The 19624-nt window shown below is 43.4% G+C and overlaps 1 protein-coding gene across 1 annotated transcript in view; it reads left to right on the forward strand.

Annotated features, from left to right (window-relative positions):
- The window catches only part of LOC3292023 (GATA zinc finger domain-containing protein 8), a 116168-nt gene that overhangs the window by 2015 nt on the left and 94529 nt on the right, over nt 1–19624 (forward strand). The window contains exon 2 of the mRNA XM_061662252.1: nt 5185–6871. Within this exon, the coding sequence (XP_061518236.1) occupies nt 6689–6871 (183 nt within the window). The 5' untranslated portion in view covers nt 5185–6688. The remainder of the gene's footprint in view (nt 1–5184; nt 6872–19624) is intronic.

Raw genomic sequence — 19624 nt, forward strand, 5'->3', positions numbered from 1 at the left:
CTTCGTTTCGTTTGGGTTTTCTATTAAAACAGCTACAGATATGAAAGACATCGGTCCCATCGGGTATGCTGTTGTTGGTGTATTTTCTCCCTCTTTTCCCTTTTGCGCAGAAAAAGTGCCCCGGGAGAGGTCTTTTGGGTAGAGGTAGTTGGCAAATTTTCTGCCCCATCTTGCAAGAACCCATTTCTCCGACGACCAAAAGAAAGCGAATCAAACATCAAACTGGCGAAAAAAAGCAAACCCACGCGCGCAGAACCACGGCAACACAAACGACCAGTCCCGAATTGTGTGTTTTGTGGCCCACGAAAATCCACAACGCCAGAGCAGTGGAACAAAAATGAAAGCCAAACTTCATGGTTTGGCCCATCCGGCAGGCCGACTGAGAAACAGAGAGAACCAAACCGAAGGCAGCGTGCCGCGTAACTGGGCCACGAAATCGAAAAGCAAAAGAAAGTACTGAGCTCTCTGTGGCATCTCGGCATCTCCGCGTGCTACCCCGTTACGCCATGCAGTTCCGGGCGTACATATTCCGTAGACATGTTTCTGCCATCGTTTCGCTGCGCTGTTTGCTGTTCCTTTCCTTCCCTCGTTTATGCACTTTACGCATCGCGGTTTTCGGGGGGGATATGCCATAAAATTGTTATAGTTTCCAATTTTTTGTCCCCGCACGCACCACCACCAACAACCCCGTCCATCCGTCCGTACGGGATTGTTTGATGAGCGCAAGATCGTGGTCTGGTTGTTGTCTTTTTGATCATGCTGTGATGCTGTTTTTCTCTCTCTCTCTTCTTTCCTTCTCGATACACCACGGTCACGGATACGTACGTGATAAATTGGAGCCCCCTCGAATTCGGCAAATGAAAATGGTCGTAAATGGCTCTTATCGGGAAATTTCCATCTTTTGCGGGGAAATTTGGGAAGTGAAAGACTTAATCCATCTCCCGGACGCACCGCTGCGGGGACGAGTCGCTTTCATCCGGAGGTCGGTGGTTTCCATGTCGGCGCTGGTACACTATCACGATCACGCCAGCCAAGCGGTTTGCTTGGCACTTGTGGTTGTGCGGGCTTGATTAAAAAGTAAAGCCGGGTGGAGAGAGAGAATTTTTGGAAATTTCCTTTTTTCCACTTTGCGCTGCGTTAGTTTATTAAACGGATGTTGGAAAGGAGGTCTCCTGATGGCGTGGAGATGGATGATGGATTGTGCAGGTAATGGGTTCAATTTTTATTGTATTTTTTCAAAGGAGCAGATAACACTCCCATCTCATCCGGTTCTATGTCTATGTTGTTTAAACTCATTATCATTTACTAGCATTAATTCATTCGGTAAAGTTCAGTTATGTTGTAAACGCACAGCAGAATGGTACGGTATGCTGATGTGCAGTGTTCTTGTTCACGTATTTTTTAAAGCATATTTTGTGTATCATATAACTGAAAATAGATAGAGTTGAACGAATGGTTCAATGAATACTTTTCATTAACACTACCATGGAGCATTCATTTCTACTCAACTCTTATACCAACCTTGAAGTCCTTGAAGGTTGATGTAATGACAAAAGCACCTGATTCGGATCAAGACAGCTGTGGATAAGTGGCTCTACTCCAATCTGGACTCTATGATTTCTTTATCTATTGTTGTTTATTTGCCTGTAGAATTATGCTAATATTTGCCATTAAAAATGCTAAACATAAAAATAGAATAGTGTTAATTTCTGCTTGAAAATGGCTAGAAATATGTTCGCAAAACCATTAAAATTGATACGCGTTGATATACCTGACAAGAACAGATGTATCAATCCATTTGGAAAATCATTCAACAAAAAGTCTGAATAATGTTGCGATAATCTAGATATTCACGAAAAATTGCAAAACAAAACTTTAATTTGCTTTCATTTTGAAGAGGAATGCTAAATTGATTGATATGTTACCTACAAAATCATGGTAAATTTACAAAATCACAAAAAAAAATATACGAGGATCATTTTTAACATTGGTGCAATTGACTTGCCTGGCTTGAAAAGACATGAAGATATCTGCTAAGGATGATTAAAAACTTATACAACGCTGGTAGGTGAAAAACAATGAACATTGTATGTCTCAAGATTATAAAACTTGTGCTTGCTGTAGACCTAAGTGTTACAAGTTTGTTAGTAATCGAAGTAGTTGTAACTTGATTTGTATTCTTGGAAGAGTAGGTCTATTAGAAAATGTATGGATATTATCTTATCCAACACTCTGTCAAATTCGATACAGTCATTCAGAGTTCAGAACTCACGATATGCGAATTGTCTGATCTAGGAATTCAAACAAAACTCTCTACCTAGTCTACCTCTTCCTAGTAAAGTCATAGTCTGAATGTCTAAACAGAGCTTCAATCTGGTTTTTATTTAATTGTAACGTATACAATTAATAAAAATCTCCAATTGTCAATTAGCACAATAATTCATAATGCACCGTGCGCAAAACCATATTCGTTTTGAAGGAACTTAATGGAAGGGCAGGCTTTACATTGTTTACATTCCCTTATGTACGCGATAAGGAAAACAACAACCACACACTGTCCTAACATACGCTGTAGGTTTACTTGTACTAATGTTCTTTTCTTCGCTACTGTTCCCAGTCTTATCGGATTGTGTTTCTGGTCCCAAAACAAGTATTCAATACCGAAGCCACCTACCACCAAAATGCATCTGGAGTCACACCCAACACAATTGTTTTGTGATGTTGTTCGTATGACAGTTCCGCATCATACGGAACAAATGCATTTCTGTACGTTTTTGGGGTTTGACCATTTTGAAAATGTGGGGGGGAGGGTCTCAAACAAGGGACCTCCATTTTGAAGGACACACTTGCTTTCCAGTGTTGCACAAGCGCGTTGTTTCGGCGGTCTTTGGATGTATCAACTTCCCAAGTAATTGTCCGTCCGTTCCGTTTGGATTTGTACGCAGTACGCTGTCCGCAATTCCGCAGTACGGCTGCGGCTTATCGTGCTGCAACTACACTGTGTTGTCTAGCGAAGCGAGTTCTTAGCACGCGACCAACACTCTGCAGGCCACTTCCGGGGTGTGTGTGTGTGTGAGGGTCTCTGTGCATGTCGTAACATCGCCATTCCACCAGCCCATCGGTCATCTTATCGGGCTTGTGCTATCGTGTGCCTGTCCCGCTTTTTTACCATTATAAGCCAACCCCGATAGAGGAATGGACACACAGCCACACACACACACACACTCAGCTAAAGCACTGAAAGCGAAGCAGCGTGATGGATTTTAAAGGCCAGCGATGGGGATGCGTCGACTTGAGGGTGCTGATTATGGTTGGCCAACTTTTACTTAAGACAATAAAAGCCAGCCGTTGAACAAACGGTCCCTCTTTTTTTTACTATTTTGGGGGAGAAAAATGTTCCTTTCTCCAAACTTGCACTGCACGCAAAACACCCACAGTGCCGGGCGGCGGAAGGCGGGAAAAGTTTTAGCGCCAAGATAAAGAGAAAAGCCGCGTACGCGAAACTAAGCGTGGTCTAAGAAAAAGCAAAGAGAGAGAAAAATGGTAAAACATCCGGTAACCCCAATGTTCGGCAGTTTGGCCCACAAAGACACTACCAACGAACCAACCTACCAAACAAAAAATGAATCCCAAGTTTCTTTGAATGCATTTCCGCTCGGTGCGTACAGTGTCCGGTGCTGGTGTAGCAAGTGGCTGAAAAAGAATGAAACTAGTACCGGACTAAACAAAAAAAAGGAGGGTAAAAATCACCACGGAACAAAAGTGATGAGCGAAATTTTTCCACTATCTTCTACTACGGTGCTACGGCCCTACGGCGGCCGGGGATGGCGAGTTTAGCGGCCCGGGCTAAGATTCATCTACGTTGCGCCATTTGCAGGTTTTGAAGGTAAAATATGGGCGCAAGCGATGGGGAGGGGAGTGGAAGCAAAAGGGAAAAATCTTATACCATTTTCTTGCTGGTTGCCTTTTTCTGACACCCCGCCCCGTAAGAAATGGTGTTTATCGTCTTTTCTTTCACCAGCAAACGCTCCCGATGGCCCGATGTGGCGTTGTGGAATCAAAGTGTGGAAATCGAGTGGAAAACTCAACTCCATGACCATACCTGACCTAAAGTCTTCCCCCATCTTCCTGATGGTTTGCTGAATGGAAATGTTTTTGGGAGCGCTTGTGTGTGTGCGGTTTCATTGCTATAGGTTGACAAACACATTGCATGAATGAGTATTTATTAGATGATAACACACATTGTAGGTACATCGTGTCGTGGAGCAGGGGATAAGTGTTGTGTTTAGTACATTGAAGGTAATGTGTTCAAATCTCATGTTAGGCTGGTCGTTGCGAAACAAGAAGAGATTTTTAAAAATTCAAAATAATCTCAAAATATCTCCATGGATTGGGTAGTGTTCATTAGTCCTCGCCATTCATTCTCAAAAGGATGACATCTGGACTTGATGTACTAAAGTGTTTTATACAATGATAGAAGCTTATTTTTTCCTATTTTGGTATATTATACTGGAGCGAATATTCTGGATTTTTTTATTTTACAAATATGTTTAAATTTGTGCTTTCGTTAACTGAATAGCCCTTAAAGATCCAAAAATGATCATATAAGTATAATATAGAAAAAAACAGTTAAAAATGATAAATTAATTGTCAGACCTATAACACATAGGTATATCGTACAAAATGGATGTTAAAAGTTATAGCAAAAAAATACACAAAAATCGTTATTTTATGTTCAAAAACATTTGAGTAGATCCTCAAGAAATTTTGAGTAATTTCTATTTTCAGTTACACATATTACAGTTATCAGTGAAACAAATGTTGATTTTATAAATTTATCTAATTTAATTAAATTTATTTTATCTTTTTCAATAATTTACTCTTTAAACACGCTTTTAATTAAAAAAACTATAACTAATTGCTAGAATATTTTCCTTTGCTAATAGAACAATCGATTTAACTCATTCTGTATGTATATTTAACATAATTTTTTTTTGCATTTTTTTTATTTCATTATATTCTCTTCTCAACACTTATCAATCAATTCCCCACCAAAGAAAGACGAAAACAAAAAAAACTCTTTCCTCCCAAAACCCAAACCACCAACAGCCGACTTGCCGACTGAATTTCCCAACTCCGGTGATTTACTCAAATCGTATCTCTCTTTTCTCTCTTCCTGCACAGGGGCCGCCCAGCGAGCTGCCGAAGATTAGACGGCGTTGATTAAGACGGCCGAGAAGAGGCAATCGGCAAACCCTTAAACAAAAAAAAAAAACGAAGAAAAGCGCAAAAGGAAGAAAATACCGTAAACAATACCTAGCACAACGCTTGCGGAAGGAACCGCCGCTCTTGGAGTGTAGATGATCACGCGCGAACTGGCCGCGTTCCTGCCCTGCCTAGCGGAGAGAGGTTGCGCATAGTTGCAACCGCAACGCGCATACACCACCACCGCCTGCACATTAGCCAGATTAGGTGGGCTAGGCTTGAAAAATAATGCAAATGGATCAGTGAGTGGCGCAATAGAAAAAGGCGCACCTCGCGGAACGGACAGTACCGGAGCGGTTGCGCGATAATCTGTGCGACTGCGTGAAAGGACGGACCGAAGCGAAAGCGCAAAATTAAGACGCGCCGCGAGAAAAAGCATGCGCCAGCAGCTGATGGTGTGAAGAGGCAGCAAGGAGGGCAATCATATCTTCGGGCTAAGTTGTGCACCGTCGCTCTTATCAACGAATCGGCATCAGATTGAATGATGATTAAATAACGATTCGGGGTAGAAAATTATCAGCACAAAAAGTGGAAATAAAAGTGATTGAAGTGAAGGAATCCTCCGTCGAGCACATTGCACTGTTGCCCACTTCCGGATAGATATTGTGGCGCGGTGAACCTTTTTGCCAGATTGTGGCGTGTGGCTGTATCCGTCCGTACAGCGATTGTCTTGTGGAAAAGTGCCTCAACGCCTGTCTCTATTTAATCGCTACCCAGTAAGGGCGTCACCCGGCGGTGCACTCTAGATCGAAATTTCGGTCCATTAAATTGCTCCAAGAAGAGCTTTCGAGTGGGCACGAGGGCAGTTTTGTGCATGCCGAACGAAGCGGCACCGTTCACGTCAAGTGGGTAGCGTAAAGAAAAGAAGCGCAAACCCCCAGCATCTGCTCAAGCGAAATCACGTGCTGATACAGTTAGCGAAAGTGTCGTTCAAGTGTGTTGCAATTAAGAGGTGAAAAAGTGCATCCCCTTTTCGGTCCGTTTACGTCCGGCAGGGCAGCGAAAGGAAGTTCGCGAAAGAATCTTGCTTTCCGATCGTTAATTTAAGCGTGTGTGTGTGTCTGTGTGTGTGTGTGTGATTGTGTATATTTATTATTGCAGACGATTGCAATTTGGCGTCAGCGAAGGAGAAATCTGGTTAGCAATCAACTGAAAATTAACGAAATCAAGCATTCGCAGAGAAGGGGGAAAACAAAGTTGTTACGCAAATGTTTGTGCTGTGCTGTGCTGTGTGTGAAGCAGAGTAAAGAGAAAGGAAAACGAGTACCACATAAACGTATTCGGGCTTAAGCCGTCGGTCGGTCCGTGTCCGTACGCATTCGCAGGGGCCGAAGTGTAAGCATCCTTCGCCTACGCCGCGTAGGCCTTAGTAGCGCCTTTCAGGACGAAACAAAATCCGTTCAAGGTGTCGCTCAACGGGAAAATGCGGGTCACGTCGGAATCGAATTCCGGCCCGCCAAGCCGCACACCATCCATCATGGACAGCCCGACGCTGGTGCGCGTCGAGCGGGCCCGGCTGCGCCAGGAAGCGACGGACGCCGGCGGGCAGCGCCCGGGTAGCGGCCAACGGGAGGACAGTCTCGAGCGCTGTCTGCTCGATCCCAAGGTGAGTCCCGAAGGGGTAGGGCGGCCATTCTGAAGGCCGGCGCCAATTTAGGGGCAGGATTTACTTGTCATGGCAAACGGTTCCTTCGCTGTCCTCCCGGTATACTCTCACACGTATCGCTTGTTTGTTTATGCTCTTTATCCATTTACCGAACGAACCGATGGTAGGAACGCGGTGTGCGGGAGGGGGGGAAGAACAGCCAAAGAAGGCAAGAACGAGCCTCTTCGTCTTCCAGACCCAGGAGGAGGACGTGCCCTGCTCAGTGAGTTTGCTTTAAGAGAGATGGCACACACCGGGGCGCCTGTCAGTGAAATGTGCGTCGTACCGCCGGTCCAGCTTTCGGGAGCTTTCCGCTGACAGACGAAATGTTACGACTGGGACTGGGCGGTTATGGGTGGGCGTGCACTGTACAAGCATATCTTTTATGGTACAAATTTGGCCGTGCGTGTGTGTGTGCAGTGGGGTTTCTTTCTTTTTTGTTCATAAACAAATCATCGTACCCTGTGTGCATGAAGTTGAATGACAACTGTAAGGATAACGCATTTGCTTGGCCTTCTCTGTCCGTCCAGGTGTGGTGAGGTGAAAGTAAGCTTATAATCGTAAATATGAGGTCGTGATGGGGAGTGAATGCAACTTTTTTTTATGTTAACAATCATGTTTTTACTAAAAGGTAGATACGTTAAATGTATAAGTGCTGTTTGACCAGCTGCTCATATCATTGGAAGAATGAATATTGGGTCTATTTGATAACTTTACGCTACGACTCACTGATTGCCAAAGTGGTCCGGTAGCTTCAAAATTGGGTGCTTGGATACGCATTTCTAGGCATGACTATAGATGCTAAGAAATATGTTCGAATAGTCGTTCATATACGTTTCTGTTGGGGGACCTTTTAACACATTACAATATCTCAAGTGACATTTACAATTTCTTCAAAAATCATTTTAAAAACACCAAACAATTTTGTTGACGATTTAGTTGAAATCATAATTTATATATTTTGCATACAATACTAAACTATATATAAATTAGTATCTCCTAGTCATTGTTCTGGAAGGTTCGTTATATTATTCGTCGCTATGAACAACTTTTGTCCAATCACGCTTTATTTCCATCAAGAGAAATCATACAATTCAGATCTGAATCGTTTATTTTAGATCTGAATTGTTCAGAATAATCCGAAAATGCTTCGGAATTTCTTTTCTATAATTAATTGTCACTTTTTAGTCTTCAGCCGATGGATTTAGTTGTTCTACAAGTCTCTGGAGGTAATCTGGAGACTATCTGCAGAATGAAAGCATGGCTTGAAATACCTCAAGAAACTTTTTCTTCTTGTTCTTTGGTACAACAAACATTTTTGGCAAGGCCTGGCTATAAAACTAATGCTTTCAGTGACTTACTGATTACTCATACTCATAGGATATTGCGATAGTATGGAAGCTCGGACGATTCGGGGCTTGAACCCGTAACGGGAATGTTGCTAGGTCGTATGCATGCTTTCCAGAAATACAGATAATTAATGCACTATATGGGACGGTCCCGTGGTACAGTCGTTAACTCGAATTACTCAATAACATGCCGTCGTGTTTTCAATCCTGAAATGGACTGTCCCTCCGTAGCAAGGATTGAAATTCCTGCGTGTTAATGAATTAAGTCTCGGAAGCCTGTATAGACCGGCATGTCCGCATAGGACGTTATGCCAAATAGAAGAAGAAGTAATGCACTATATTCAAGCGTCCTGTTGTATGGGTGTGCTGATTTAGAGCTAGAAACTGCAAATATCCTTCATGGTTCATGTCATAGTTACACAGAGAACTAATAAAGAAGATGTCATAGAGAGTGACTTAATAAAGAATTGTAACTTAATACAGATTTACTCGATAAATCGTGTTGTTTTGTACATTAAATCATTTGTACTCACAGATTGTTAAACATCGATTTTAAAGTTCATCAAGTGTTGCCGGAACATCCTTAGTCACGATCGACAGTAACTACCATTCATAGCTGTCGGCTGATGCGTTTCCCGTTACATTGAGCCAAGTATAAAGGAAATCTTACAGTATCTTCGCTGATGAACCTCGATCACTATGTTGTAACATTTAAAAGTGTCTCAAATTTAATTCTAAGACGTAATGACACAGTTTGATTAAAAGTCATAGAATTCTTAACATCGATTTTGATATGTAACTTTCGGAATTATTTTCGGAAGTTGTTTAAAAAACAAGATACCATTTTTACAAGTTTTGTTGTACATACAAAGTGATTTTTGAACATTTGTTATGTTTTAATTAATTATTTTTCATTTAATTTCGATTTCCTGCATGAAGGCATTCAGCTTGATCACTAATCGAGTAAGGAAATAATTTATGAATAATGCAACGTATATATTTTCCCAAAAAAGCTCCATCTTCCATGTTGTGCAACAGGAAACCGAATTTCTAAACCAAATTTAATCATCATTCAACCCCTCGAGAATCACACCATTATTAGCCACCGAACGCATTATTGGTTGTAAACTATGCTTTATAATTGATTCGCTGACAACCCACTCACCACGTCCCAAGAATGTTTCCATTTGCCAACCGCGGTCCTACGGCCTTCGTCAGTCGGTCAAATGGGTCACTTCCTATCGCACCCGGCGGGCCATTATCTATCTGCCGCAGAGAGTCGGAAGCAGGGCCGTAGATTGCGTCTGTAGAGCAAAACGTACGCTCTGGACAGAGCTGGAAGCGTCGACCAAATGCGGGTGCAATTCGTGTGAAACGCTTGAAATAGAAATTTTACGAACTGCGCTATTACTAATCCTCACAATCGTTTGTCATCAAGAGCAATTCTGAAAGTGGTGGATTTGGAGGAAGTGTGCTGAAACAACAAAAAACCCCACTACAAGCTGTATTACATTGCAATTGATCGTGTGTACATCGTTGTGTAAAGCAGTGAAGGGTCGCACGTATATCTTCGCTACTCACTGTTGCCTTGGTGATTTCGTGTGCATTTCACCTCTCTCTCTCTGTCTCTCTCTCTCTTTCTGGTACTTTTTCGCGCCGTTATGCGGGTCTCTGTTATCGTGCTGGACGAAGAGAAGGTGTGAAGGTGGTGGACAAACTCCCCCGTAAGCGTCCATGGCCCTGGCCCCATAAAAGTGAAGTGGAGCTGTTGCGAATGATGCATGCTGATGACGTTTTGCGGGCGAGCATTACACTTCACCCGCAGCGGATGAGAGATGTGTGTGTGTGTAAAGGTGTGATTCGTAACCGGAGAGCAGCAGGCAAAAAAAAACATCCAACCATTTCCGTTTGCTGTGTGCGACCTTTGCGTTGCGTTGCTGGAGGACAGGAAATGGATATGTCCCGCGAGGGAGGCACAGAGAGATATCAGCACACCAAAAAAAGGTGACTAGCGCCTTCCACGAACAAAAAAGCGATACCACCAGCCGGCTGGGGGGTGGTATTTTGGGGAGCGCATTTAACGACAGGGCAGGGTCATCGGGCAGTTATTTAGGCTGTTGGTGTAATTATGAAGATAACAATTGCTGGTACGGTTGTGGTACTAACTGTACTACTGGGTGGTGGAGTTTAAAAAATCGACCCTGCCCAAAAATTGTAGTCTTTTCGCGTGCCTTTGTTGTTGGTTTCAGTTAATTCAAAGAGATGACATGTTTTATTATTATTACTTTATGTTTACAGCTCATTTATTTGTGTTTTATTGTTCTTTTGTTTTCAATCGCACGATGTATTTAGTTAAATATTTTTGAAACTTTTGTCACCAAATAATATTGTCGCTTTTAGTTTATTTTTATTTTTAAGCCACCTTGCCATAAGCGGCAAAATGAAACCTGCAGAAAAAAACAAGTTAAACAAATGTCTGTGTTGGTGCCCCGTGCTCTCCGGCGATAGGTAATCATCACGTTCAAAGATTTTGCTTCACTCGGGCGAGTGCGCGCGCGCACTGCAAATATTTGGCGTGATTGCGCACACACATGGTGCTGTTGTTGGTGCGCTGAAGACGATACGCAACGGACGACAACGCGCGTTGCGCATGGATGGTGGTTTCGCCTCGGTTCCGCGTGTTCCTCTCTCAAACACACACACACACATGCGGTGAAAGGGAATGAGTAAGCTTGGGCAGCTTCAAGTGTCAACTTAAACTTGCTAATTACACTGCAGAGGCTGGCCTTCGCGGTCATACACCGCGGTGTTCTGCTGCTTCGCCACTCGGTGTGTGCATCCCAGCGGGACAAGATCGCGAAAGTGGAAAATGGGTGTTGTAGCAAACAATGTATCAACACCGGCCGGAGTCAGAGCACTGGTCGGACTGGTTTGTATTGGAAAGCGAATGCAAAACAAGAGGAAGAAAAAAAAACAAAACAGAAGAAACAAAAGCAGAGAAAAGGGAAAGAAACATAAGAAATGGAAGAAAAACAATGCAACAAGAGAGGATACAAAAAACAAGAGGAAAACCCCAACACAAACTACATCAAACCGCATGTTGCTGTGGAGGTAATTAATTGGTTAATGTTTTGATTTAAAGCTAAGAAAGTTAGCAGTTCGGCGACAAGGTTTTTGTTAAGTGGTGTGGCTCAGTTGGTACGAGGTAGAAAGTGACGTTGATACGCTTTGATGGAGTTTGAAGGCATGGTGTTTGTAAGGAAAGTGTGAGGAACTAGTCCTCTTTGGGGGGCGATGAAGGTAAAGAAGATGGGTTGGTTGTTTATGTTTATTTGAGAAGAACATAGTTTTCATGTTAAGGGTGGATGTTTTCCGTGATTAATGTGATGGTTGTTTCAGCTCAACATTAGTTAGTTTAATTGTGATAACAGAGGGCGGTGTTTACGATTCTGGCTAGCTTTTTGTATGGGGTATTGGGCTTGCCGCATGAAATTATGTCAAACAAGTAGTCACTTGTCAAACTAGCCAAAGGCCTTGGTTTACTTGCCTCAGGAGTAAAGCCTAAACTATTTCAACCTGAAAAAAATGTCTTTACTTGCGCGGTAAGGTTAGCTCATGTATGATTGATTTTATCTACTGGAGCACAACAATTTTTCAAGAAGGAATTAGATACTGTACAACGCAATAATAGTATAATAGTCGGCTCTTTTCCGTTTCTAGCTCGTAGGCTTAAATTTTAGCCTGTCAGCTGTTTGCATTGTAAAGCAGTTTTCGAGCAGCTATCAAAGTGGGTATAATATACAGGTGGTCTTTACATCCATTTTTGTTTCGATACAACATCTTAGATAAGGAGACCAAAGTCTGCTACGAATATGCTGATCTGAAAAATGATCCGTTCCTAAGCAAATTAATTTCATCCATTCTGCCAAATGGAGCTTTTTTGAATTCAGAAATTAGTTCTTCAATTATCTGGGAAGAGACCACCTGGTCTACATACACTTTGATTCTAGATTCCACCATCTAACCTCTTTAATGCAGCTTGGGATAAATTAAAACACCACCTTGTTTTCCAATTTTTTCGAGTAGGTACTCGAATTTAATTCTAGCTTTGAGGCTAGAATAATCTAGACTGAAAATCGCAGGCTAGTTTTGAGTGCGGTTTTGTTTGGAGTGTTACCATGATTTCAGCCTCCATCTGTCAAACTCTATATAAAAAGCAGACTAGAATTGTGAAGGGCCCCATTATTGAGGTTGTAAAGAATCGGTGGATTTTTGACTTAAGAAAGGAACGCAAGTCTTAGATAGTGTTGTATTCTTGATGAATGACTGAATTTAGAATGGTTTGTCTTGTATTTTGAATTTGCAATCGATTTTCTCAATTAGTATTTATGTAGTAATGACCATGACCAGACCTGCTATCGGCAGTCATATTGATGAGTAGCTAGGGGAAGCCTACACTAGCATGATTGTTATGCCAAACATTACCAAGCAAATGCACAATCGAATCGCGCATTATCATGACAGAGAAAGTTATTTAGAAACAATTATAGGATGGCATACTTCCGTTAATTCAGATACGATTTAAACCCAACTAACGAGCATAACCCATTACACTGCGAGACACTCAGCATACGCTTAGCGCAATCGCACTTGGCCTAGTTCTCGCTAGTGAATCAGTGCCGTGGAATTTATTATACATTTGATTGCAATTGATAAGACCAGTGTCCCGGGTGGGGGTACTCGCTGAAGTGGCTAAAGCATGGCTTATCAACGGGTTCGCTCCGGAAGTGTTTTGCCCCACACACTGTGCGGCGTCTTTTCACTACGAGCTGATGACCGTTGTTTAATCAATGCTTGCAGAGGCAGCGATTACGCGATTCTTAAAACCTCCTGCCACGTTTGCGTAACCAATCTCATGTTGTTGCAATATTTTATTCGGATCAAACAAAATAAAACAAAACCCCTGAAATGTGTTGACAGCTTTATCAAAAAAACGTTCGACGATAATCGTGACATAAAACCAAACACCACTCACCATTGCAATTCATCAAACTTATGCCATGCGTGCGGATGGCGATCAGCGTCCGGGGCACTGCACGAGAGGGCCAAATTGAGGACAAAGTGATGCGTGTGAGTTCAACTGGAACATAACTATAATGCTGCACTCTAGCTCTGCGCTCTAGATACGCGCGAAAATCAACAAACAGTTACCCGCGGCCGACTGCAGGCTGTGGTGCTATAGACCAGCGCAGTGCAGTGTGCGCCTTGGACGTCATTCGACTGGTGGTCAAGGATGGTCGATCTTGAATTAATTAGTCACACGATCGAGCATCTAACGGTTCGATCGAACGATCGAGTAGCGCAAAGTCTCGCACCCATTCGTAAAAGGCATTGTGTTGGGTTTCGACGGTGCACACCTGCATTGCATCGCCGTGGCAGTAGCAGACACATTAGGCAACGTTCTAGCAGCCGCGTGGTTCTGAGCTTGCTTACTTAACCTCGGAATTTTACCTTGGTTCCGAACCGGCGGTAGTGCTCGTGTGGCATCATGGTAATAGCCACCACGCATCGATTCAATGTGCCATTATTTCACGTTGAAGATGGTTTGGATTTGCCAATGGACGGGGGTAACGAGGAAGCGTTTGGCGGCATGCACAATGGCGGAAGTCACTCCTAGAAGAGGTGCAGTGTCGTCTCACACTCACTTCCGGAACTGCGACGTGTTTGCAGTTGCGAAAAAAGACGGAAGTGCTCATGCTTTTCGCTTTGGCTTTTGGATCGTCGGTCGAAATGGGTGGCTTGTTATGCCAAATTAGTCGATGAACAGCTCAAATCCATCGCGAATGGTACGTTTATGGAATTATTGTCTGACTAGTTCTTAATTTATGCTTAGAAGGGAGTATCTGTCTAGCAGAATGTACGTTATTTTCGCCGATTTGTCATGTTGTTCATATTATAAAACAATTTTACAGCCCTCAAGTCCGTTGTTTACAGTTGCGGTATTGATGAGAACATTAGTTTGACCAGCGTGGTGAACAAGAAATTCTAACACAGCAGGAGCTCGTAGCTCGTACACTGGCACACGAGAAGCCCCATAATTACAGCACAGATTCCACTAATTTGACCATTACACCCCGGGGGTTTCAGCATGTTCTTCTCTCTCTCTCTCTGCCTCCCCTTCCTTTGCGGTTGCATGACCATTGCACCAAAGCAACATCGGCGTACACACGCATCACGGCTGGGCGAAACCAAAATTCCTCCGACCCCGAAAGTGCGTAGAAAGTGATAAAAATGATTAATTATGCTGTCGTATATTTTTTTATTGAATCTAATTTTATTATCATCCACTCGGTCGGTTGACCGACCAAACGCACCGGATTCGGAAACGCGCGCCACGTGAAAGAAAGAGCCACGCCAAAAATAAAAAAAAAATCGCCCCAAAACCATGATTGTTTGCTCGCCCTGTTCGCGCGTCAAACGAGGCGACTGTGGGGCCACTTCTAGAGTGAACTAGCTCCACTGCCTTTGATCCCAAGGCCCGGGATACTTTATTATCACTTCTACTGATGGGTCATCCATCCGAGTAACCCACAAAAAAAGAAGAGCGGATGGGGCAGGAAGAAACGTTTGTGCAGCCCAGTTCGGGAACACACCCGAGGGCAACGACGCCTGTGTACAGTTCGTGGGATATGGCTTGGCTATAAAACTGAATTTATGGCATTAAAATTACAACCCCCATGTTTTTAGCGGGAGAGCACAGGAAGGATGGCCCTGTTTTTGGAGCCATGTTGTGCGAGGGTGAAGCATCACGTTTACAACAGGGTACACGCCAAAAAAAAAAAGCACAAGATCAAGCTAAGAATACACGCGACCGGGGAGGGGATGAAGAAGAATGGCCTCATCTAGCGGGAAATTGGCAGGAAAATAAAATTTCAAGCACACTCACAAAAACCTCCAAAAAAAAGAGGAGCATTGCCCATCTTGAAGATGATGGTTGGCCCCGCGAGAACGACTACTTGTCGCTGGTGAGTACCGCCTTCCCTTGCCCGGTGGTGATGAATGTCCCGCCCGTTAAAGATGACGACGCGATAAAGGATAATAGCTCGCGAGCAACATTGTGCGTGCATTACTGTCCCTCTTTTAGTCCCGTGCTCTGGCGCACTTGCTGCAGAGCTGAACTGTTGAAGGAACAGCGTGGCTTTGGGAAGGATTTGTTCTTCCTTACAGCATTTTCTCCAGTCGCTTTGCGGGATCGGTTGAGATTGTATCCGTTCCGGTCCTGTATGCTCTGCGGGAAGTATGTTTATCATCTCGTGCCGCTTGGGCTGACATCATGTCGCCAGCGTTAATAGAGCAATTGTCTGGTTGGTCGTTCTCGGCGGTGGGCAACGGGGCGATGTTTTGTGAATTTTGAGAACCGTTACGCTGGGACTTTGTTTGTCTAGGATTTCTTCCTTGCGAACAGTCGTCCACACATCCTTTTGTTGTATTTATAGCTCTAGAGCAGGAAGTGGGTGAAAAATCGGTAAAACATGGGCATATTTTAAAGAAATATCGTTTATATTCGGTTTCAGCTACAATGGTACGGCAGACGATTTCGGGTAGGATAGTTGATCGTTAAGAACGTCTCATGTTTTATTGGATGACTGCCAGATGTTGTTTTTATCATGTTTTAATGGGTCCATAATTTGTTTGTCTTTGTGAATTTCATCCACATTTTATGCTTCTTTTGTTTGTTTTGCAGTTCAATGTCTTTTTCATGTTGTTTTGATTTGTTATTTATTCAATTATTTTTCTCTCATATTTTGATTTGTCTTTAAAGTTGGTTTTACTACTTTATTTTCTCAGTTTTCTTTATTTTCTGTTCATTTATATATGATCAATTTATGTAATATTCTCTTTAAAGTTTCTTTCTCGCTATCTTATTTCTCACTTGTGTATTTTTTTGTTTTTATTATTTAGTGCTTAAATTTAATTTCTATGAACATTTCTTCACTTTTGTATTGTTTTTTAATTGTGTTTTTTTCATAAAATTTCTTACCTTTTAAAACTATCTTAAGCTCATTAAGGCATGTCATTTTCTTAGCCATCTACTTCAAAATTTCACCATAATTAATACGACCATTCCACACCGCGTACGCTGTGCTTATTAGTGTCCACCGCTCCATTTATGGCTTAATAACCTTTACGGTGATATTGTCAATCTCAACTTAATAAAGCCCAACCATTTACACATGCACCGACGAGACATCAAACGTCAATTTCGACCGCTTAAGATACCGTGGCTGGGATGGGATGGATGGATATTAATGGCGTCGACACAGATAGCATCCCCCCATCGCGTCAGCCACCTACGTCACGTGAAAAGTTTTAATACCTTTTGCGGCTCACGGGGGTTTTGACGGTATTCTGCGGAAGCCTTTACAGTGTAGTAAAGCGCAACCAACGCACATCTGGTTCTGTTCGGGCAGTCAGGCAGGCAGGCAGGCAGGCATTAGCAGCACATCAGCAGCCCTCTTTACCTTATTTAGCCTTTTGCGCCATACCAACATTGTCGTTTACTACATTTGACTCATTGCCTTCCGCCGCGCGCTGAAGATGCTGACGATGTGTGGTAATAATTCAATTAAAACCCGTCATAAAATGGCTTGGCTTGGGATTGAAGATTGAAGCGCAGTCCAAGCCAAGCGCTTCACTGTGTAGGGGCTGCTCGCTCATTATGGTGATTTAGTGTCGTTGGGCCGAGAGGAATCACTTAACAGAAGACCGTATCGGCTCGCATCACCACTGCCAGTAAATTAATATTCAATCAATTCCATCACACCCCGACATTGAGTGACTTCTGCCGGAGAGGGGTTCTTTTTTGTGTACGAAAGTCGCGAGGGTTTATCAGCACGCATCTAGTGCTGAAGCAATCGTTGTAGTAGTGCATTCGAAATGCTCTTCAAACTGCAATCTGTCACCATTGCACCGCTGACTAATTCCCACGTGACGCGGGATGTCCGAGCGCAACTGCAACAGTGACTAACTTCGACGATGAGCCACCTTCGCTTCCGTGGTGGGATGGCGTCACTGTGTCCCGTCACCACCGGGGCAGCAATTATCATTCCGTGCCAATTGTCCGGATGCAGCAGCTCACTCGTCGTCATCGGTTCGTGTTAGATTCCCGGCATCATTCGATACGGTATGGAGCGTTGTGTCTGCTTCTGCTCCGTTGCTGTATGATTTGCATTCCTTCAATTAATGTGTCGCTCTGTAACGAAACGTATGACGGAAGCGAACAATAATCGAGTACAATTGTTTAATTGATTATGTCTGGCAAAAAGGTAATCCTTTTTATTGACTCTTTTACTATAAGCTCTCGTTAATTGGTTCCATTCACAAGCTGTGCGGCGAGCAACATGTTCTGTTGGCTGTTGCAGTTTGGCAGGAAATCGCAGCAGCAGCAGCAGCACGAACAGTAACCGCAAGCACAGCCCGATCGACAATATTCTAATTATATTTCGTTTATTAGCATAGATTACAATGAATTAATTAAATTCATAGAATCGATGCAGCACACAAACTGCAAAAAAACACACACACACTCACACACATACAATCTCCCATAACGGTCGGCGGAAGTCGTTGCTGCTGAATTAATAGATCGGATGCATGCCCCGCGCGCTCCACCATCCGACAAGAACGCGGCCAAAAAGCATTCCCCATTTGCGGTCGGTTTTGCATGCCCGGTGGGTTTCTGTGTGGGGTGGTGAGCGCTGCCGTGCCGAGATGATTGAAGCAAAATGCTGCCGGGGAACGTAGAAGCGCACCCGCTCGGGGGAATAGCAAGCACGCATTAGCACTTGCGCTAGCAGTAGCAGCGGTTGAAGTCCATTAGCTTTAATTTGGCGCGTGAACGCACTTTCTGTCCCTGAAGCGTGGGTTTGTGGGGTTAGGCAAATGGCAAAACCCTCTGAACCCGGTGCCCCCCCCCCTCCTCGGGCACATCCGCACTGAAGCAACCCGAGGCGAAAGGAACTTCCGAACGGGGTATGCTCTGCTGCGTGGTGTTTTGGTCGATCCTGTTCTCCTGTCTTCTGTTCTCCCCATGTATCCTGGTTTGCCAGAAGGATGCCCGAAATTTATGCGCCAGAATCTCACTCACACCCCATGCGGAAGTGGTGCGGTAGTGCTCTTGGTTAAAGGGGTTTGTTGCTGTTGTTGTTGTGGCTTAAATTTGCTGTTAAATTATGAACCCTGGGGCAGTGGTAGCGGTAGCTTCTGGTTTCGTGAAATTAAAACATCTGGGTCATCGTGGCGAATGGGCGGGTAAATTGGGGAAGGCAGAACAGGCATGGGGCAGCGTACAGCGGAGGGAGTCATTTTGCACCATTCTAATGCGCTATATTTATTGCATAGGAAAATGAAGATGAAGAGACTTAAAGGCGTGAAGGGGTGCTTAAAAATGCTGTTTTTGGAATAATTGTTAATAAGTGTTTTATTGATACCTTTTCACCCAGAAGTTCAGTTGCTGGGCTGCAAAAGATGGAGTCGAAGAGGAAGACATTAACTTTAAAAAGATTGAGTTTTGTGGTGTTTGATAACACTTTATTCCAATTTCACTTAATAAAAGATATTTATTCATGAAAAACTCCGAATGGTAAGAGGAATTTGCGACATCTTTCTATAGTTTTGTGAGTTCCAGCACAAGTTATTCTGAGTGCTTCGTCGAGTTGGGAACATGAGCAGCTTAAAATCATCACCTTCATCGGTAGCACTTAGGAGAGCCGCTGCAAAACCACTTACGGACTAATTGCATACCGGTAATGGACTGCCTTGGATAGAATGCCACACAACACTCCATAACCATACTCTTTCACATACTGAAGCACCTGAATCGGCAGCTGTTAGAAGTGTTCTTCGGCTCTGAAGTCCTCGGCACTATCGGAAGCTCGAGCGTTCGGGATGTGCGATCGTTTGTACCTCAGTTTTGTGTGTTCCTCGTATTGTGACTACTTGTGTGGGATGAGCGTCGAACTTGTCATAGTCTTGCGATTTGTAATTCAAATCATCTCTAACCGGTATAGGTAGGAGACAACGATCTGCTACTACCATCAGAGATGTCGGCAGCTTTTTGAAGACTTTATGTTGGCGGAAGGTCTTTTGGCGCAGTGCCACACAATAAGCTAGAAGTAGCTTACATTTAGCAAGTGTAGTAGATGAAGACTTCTACAACAAAATTGTTGATTCTAATGCACCAAAGAAGTTGCAATTCTAAGGACTGTGTCCAAATGCCAATCCCTTAGCGAGGTTAACATCTTGGAATGCTGTGTACAAACGTGTAGAAAGAATGCTGTTGAGAAAATTTGCACCAACAACGACC

The sequence above is a fragment of the Anopheles gambiae genome, chromosome 3, assembly GCF_943734735.2.
Source record: "Anopheles gambiae chromosome 3, idAnoGambNW_F1_1, whole genome shotgun sequence".
Lineage (NCBI taxonomy): Eukaryota > Metazoa > Arthropoda > Insecta > Diptera > Culicidae > Anopheles > Anopheles gambiae.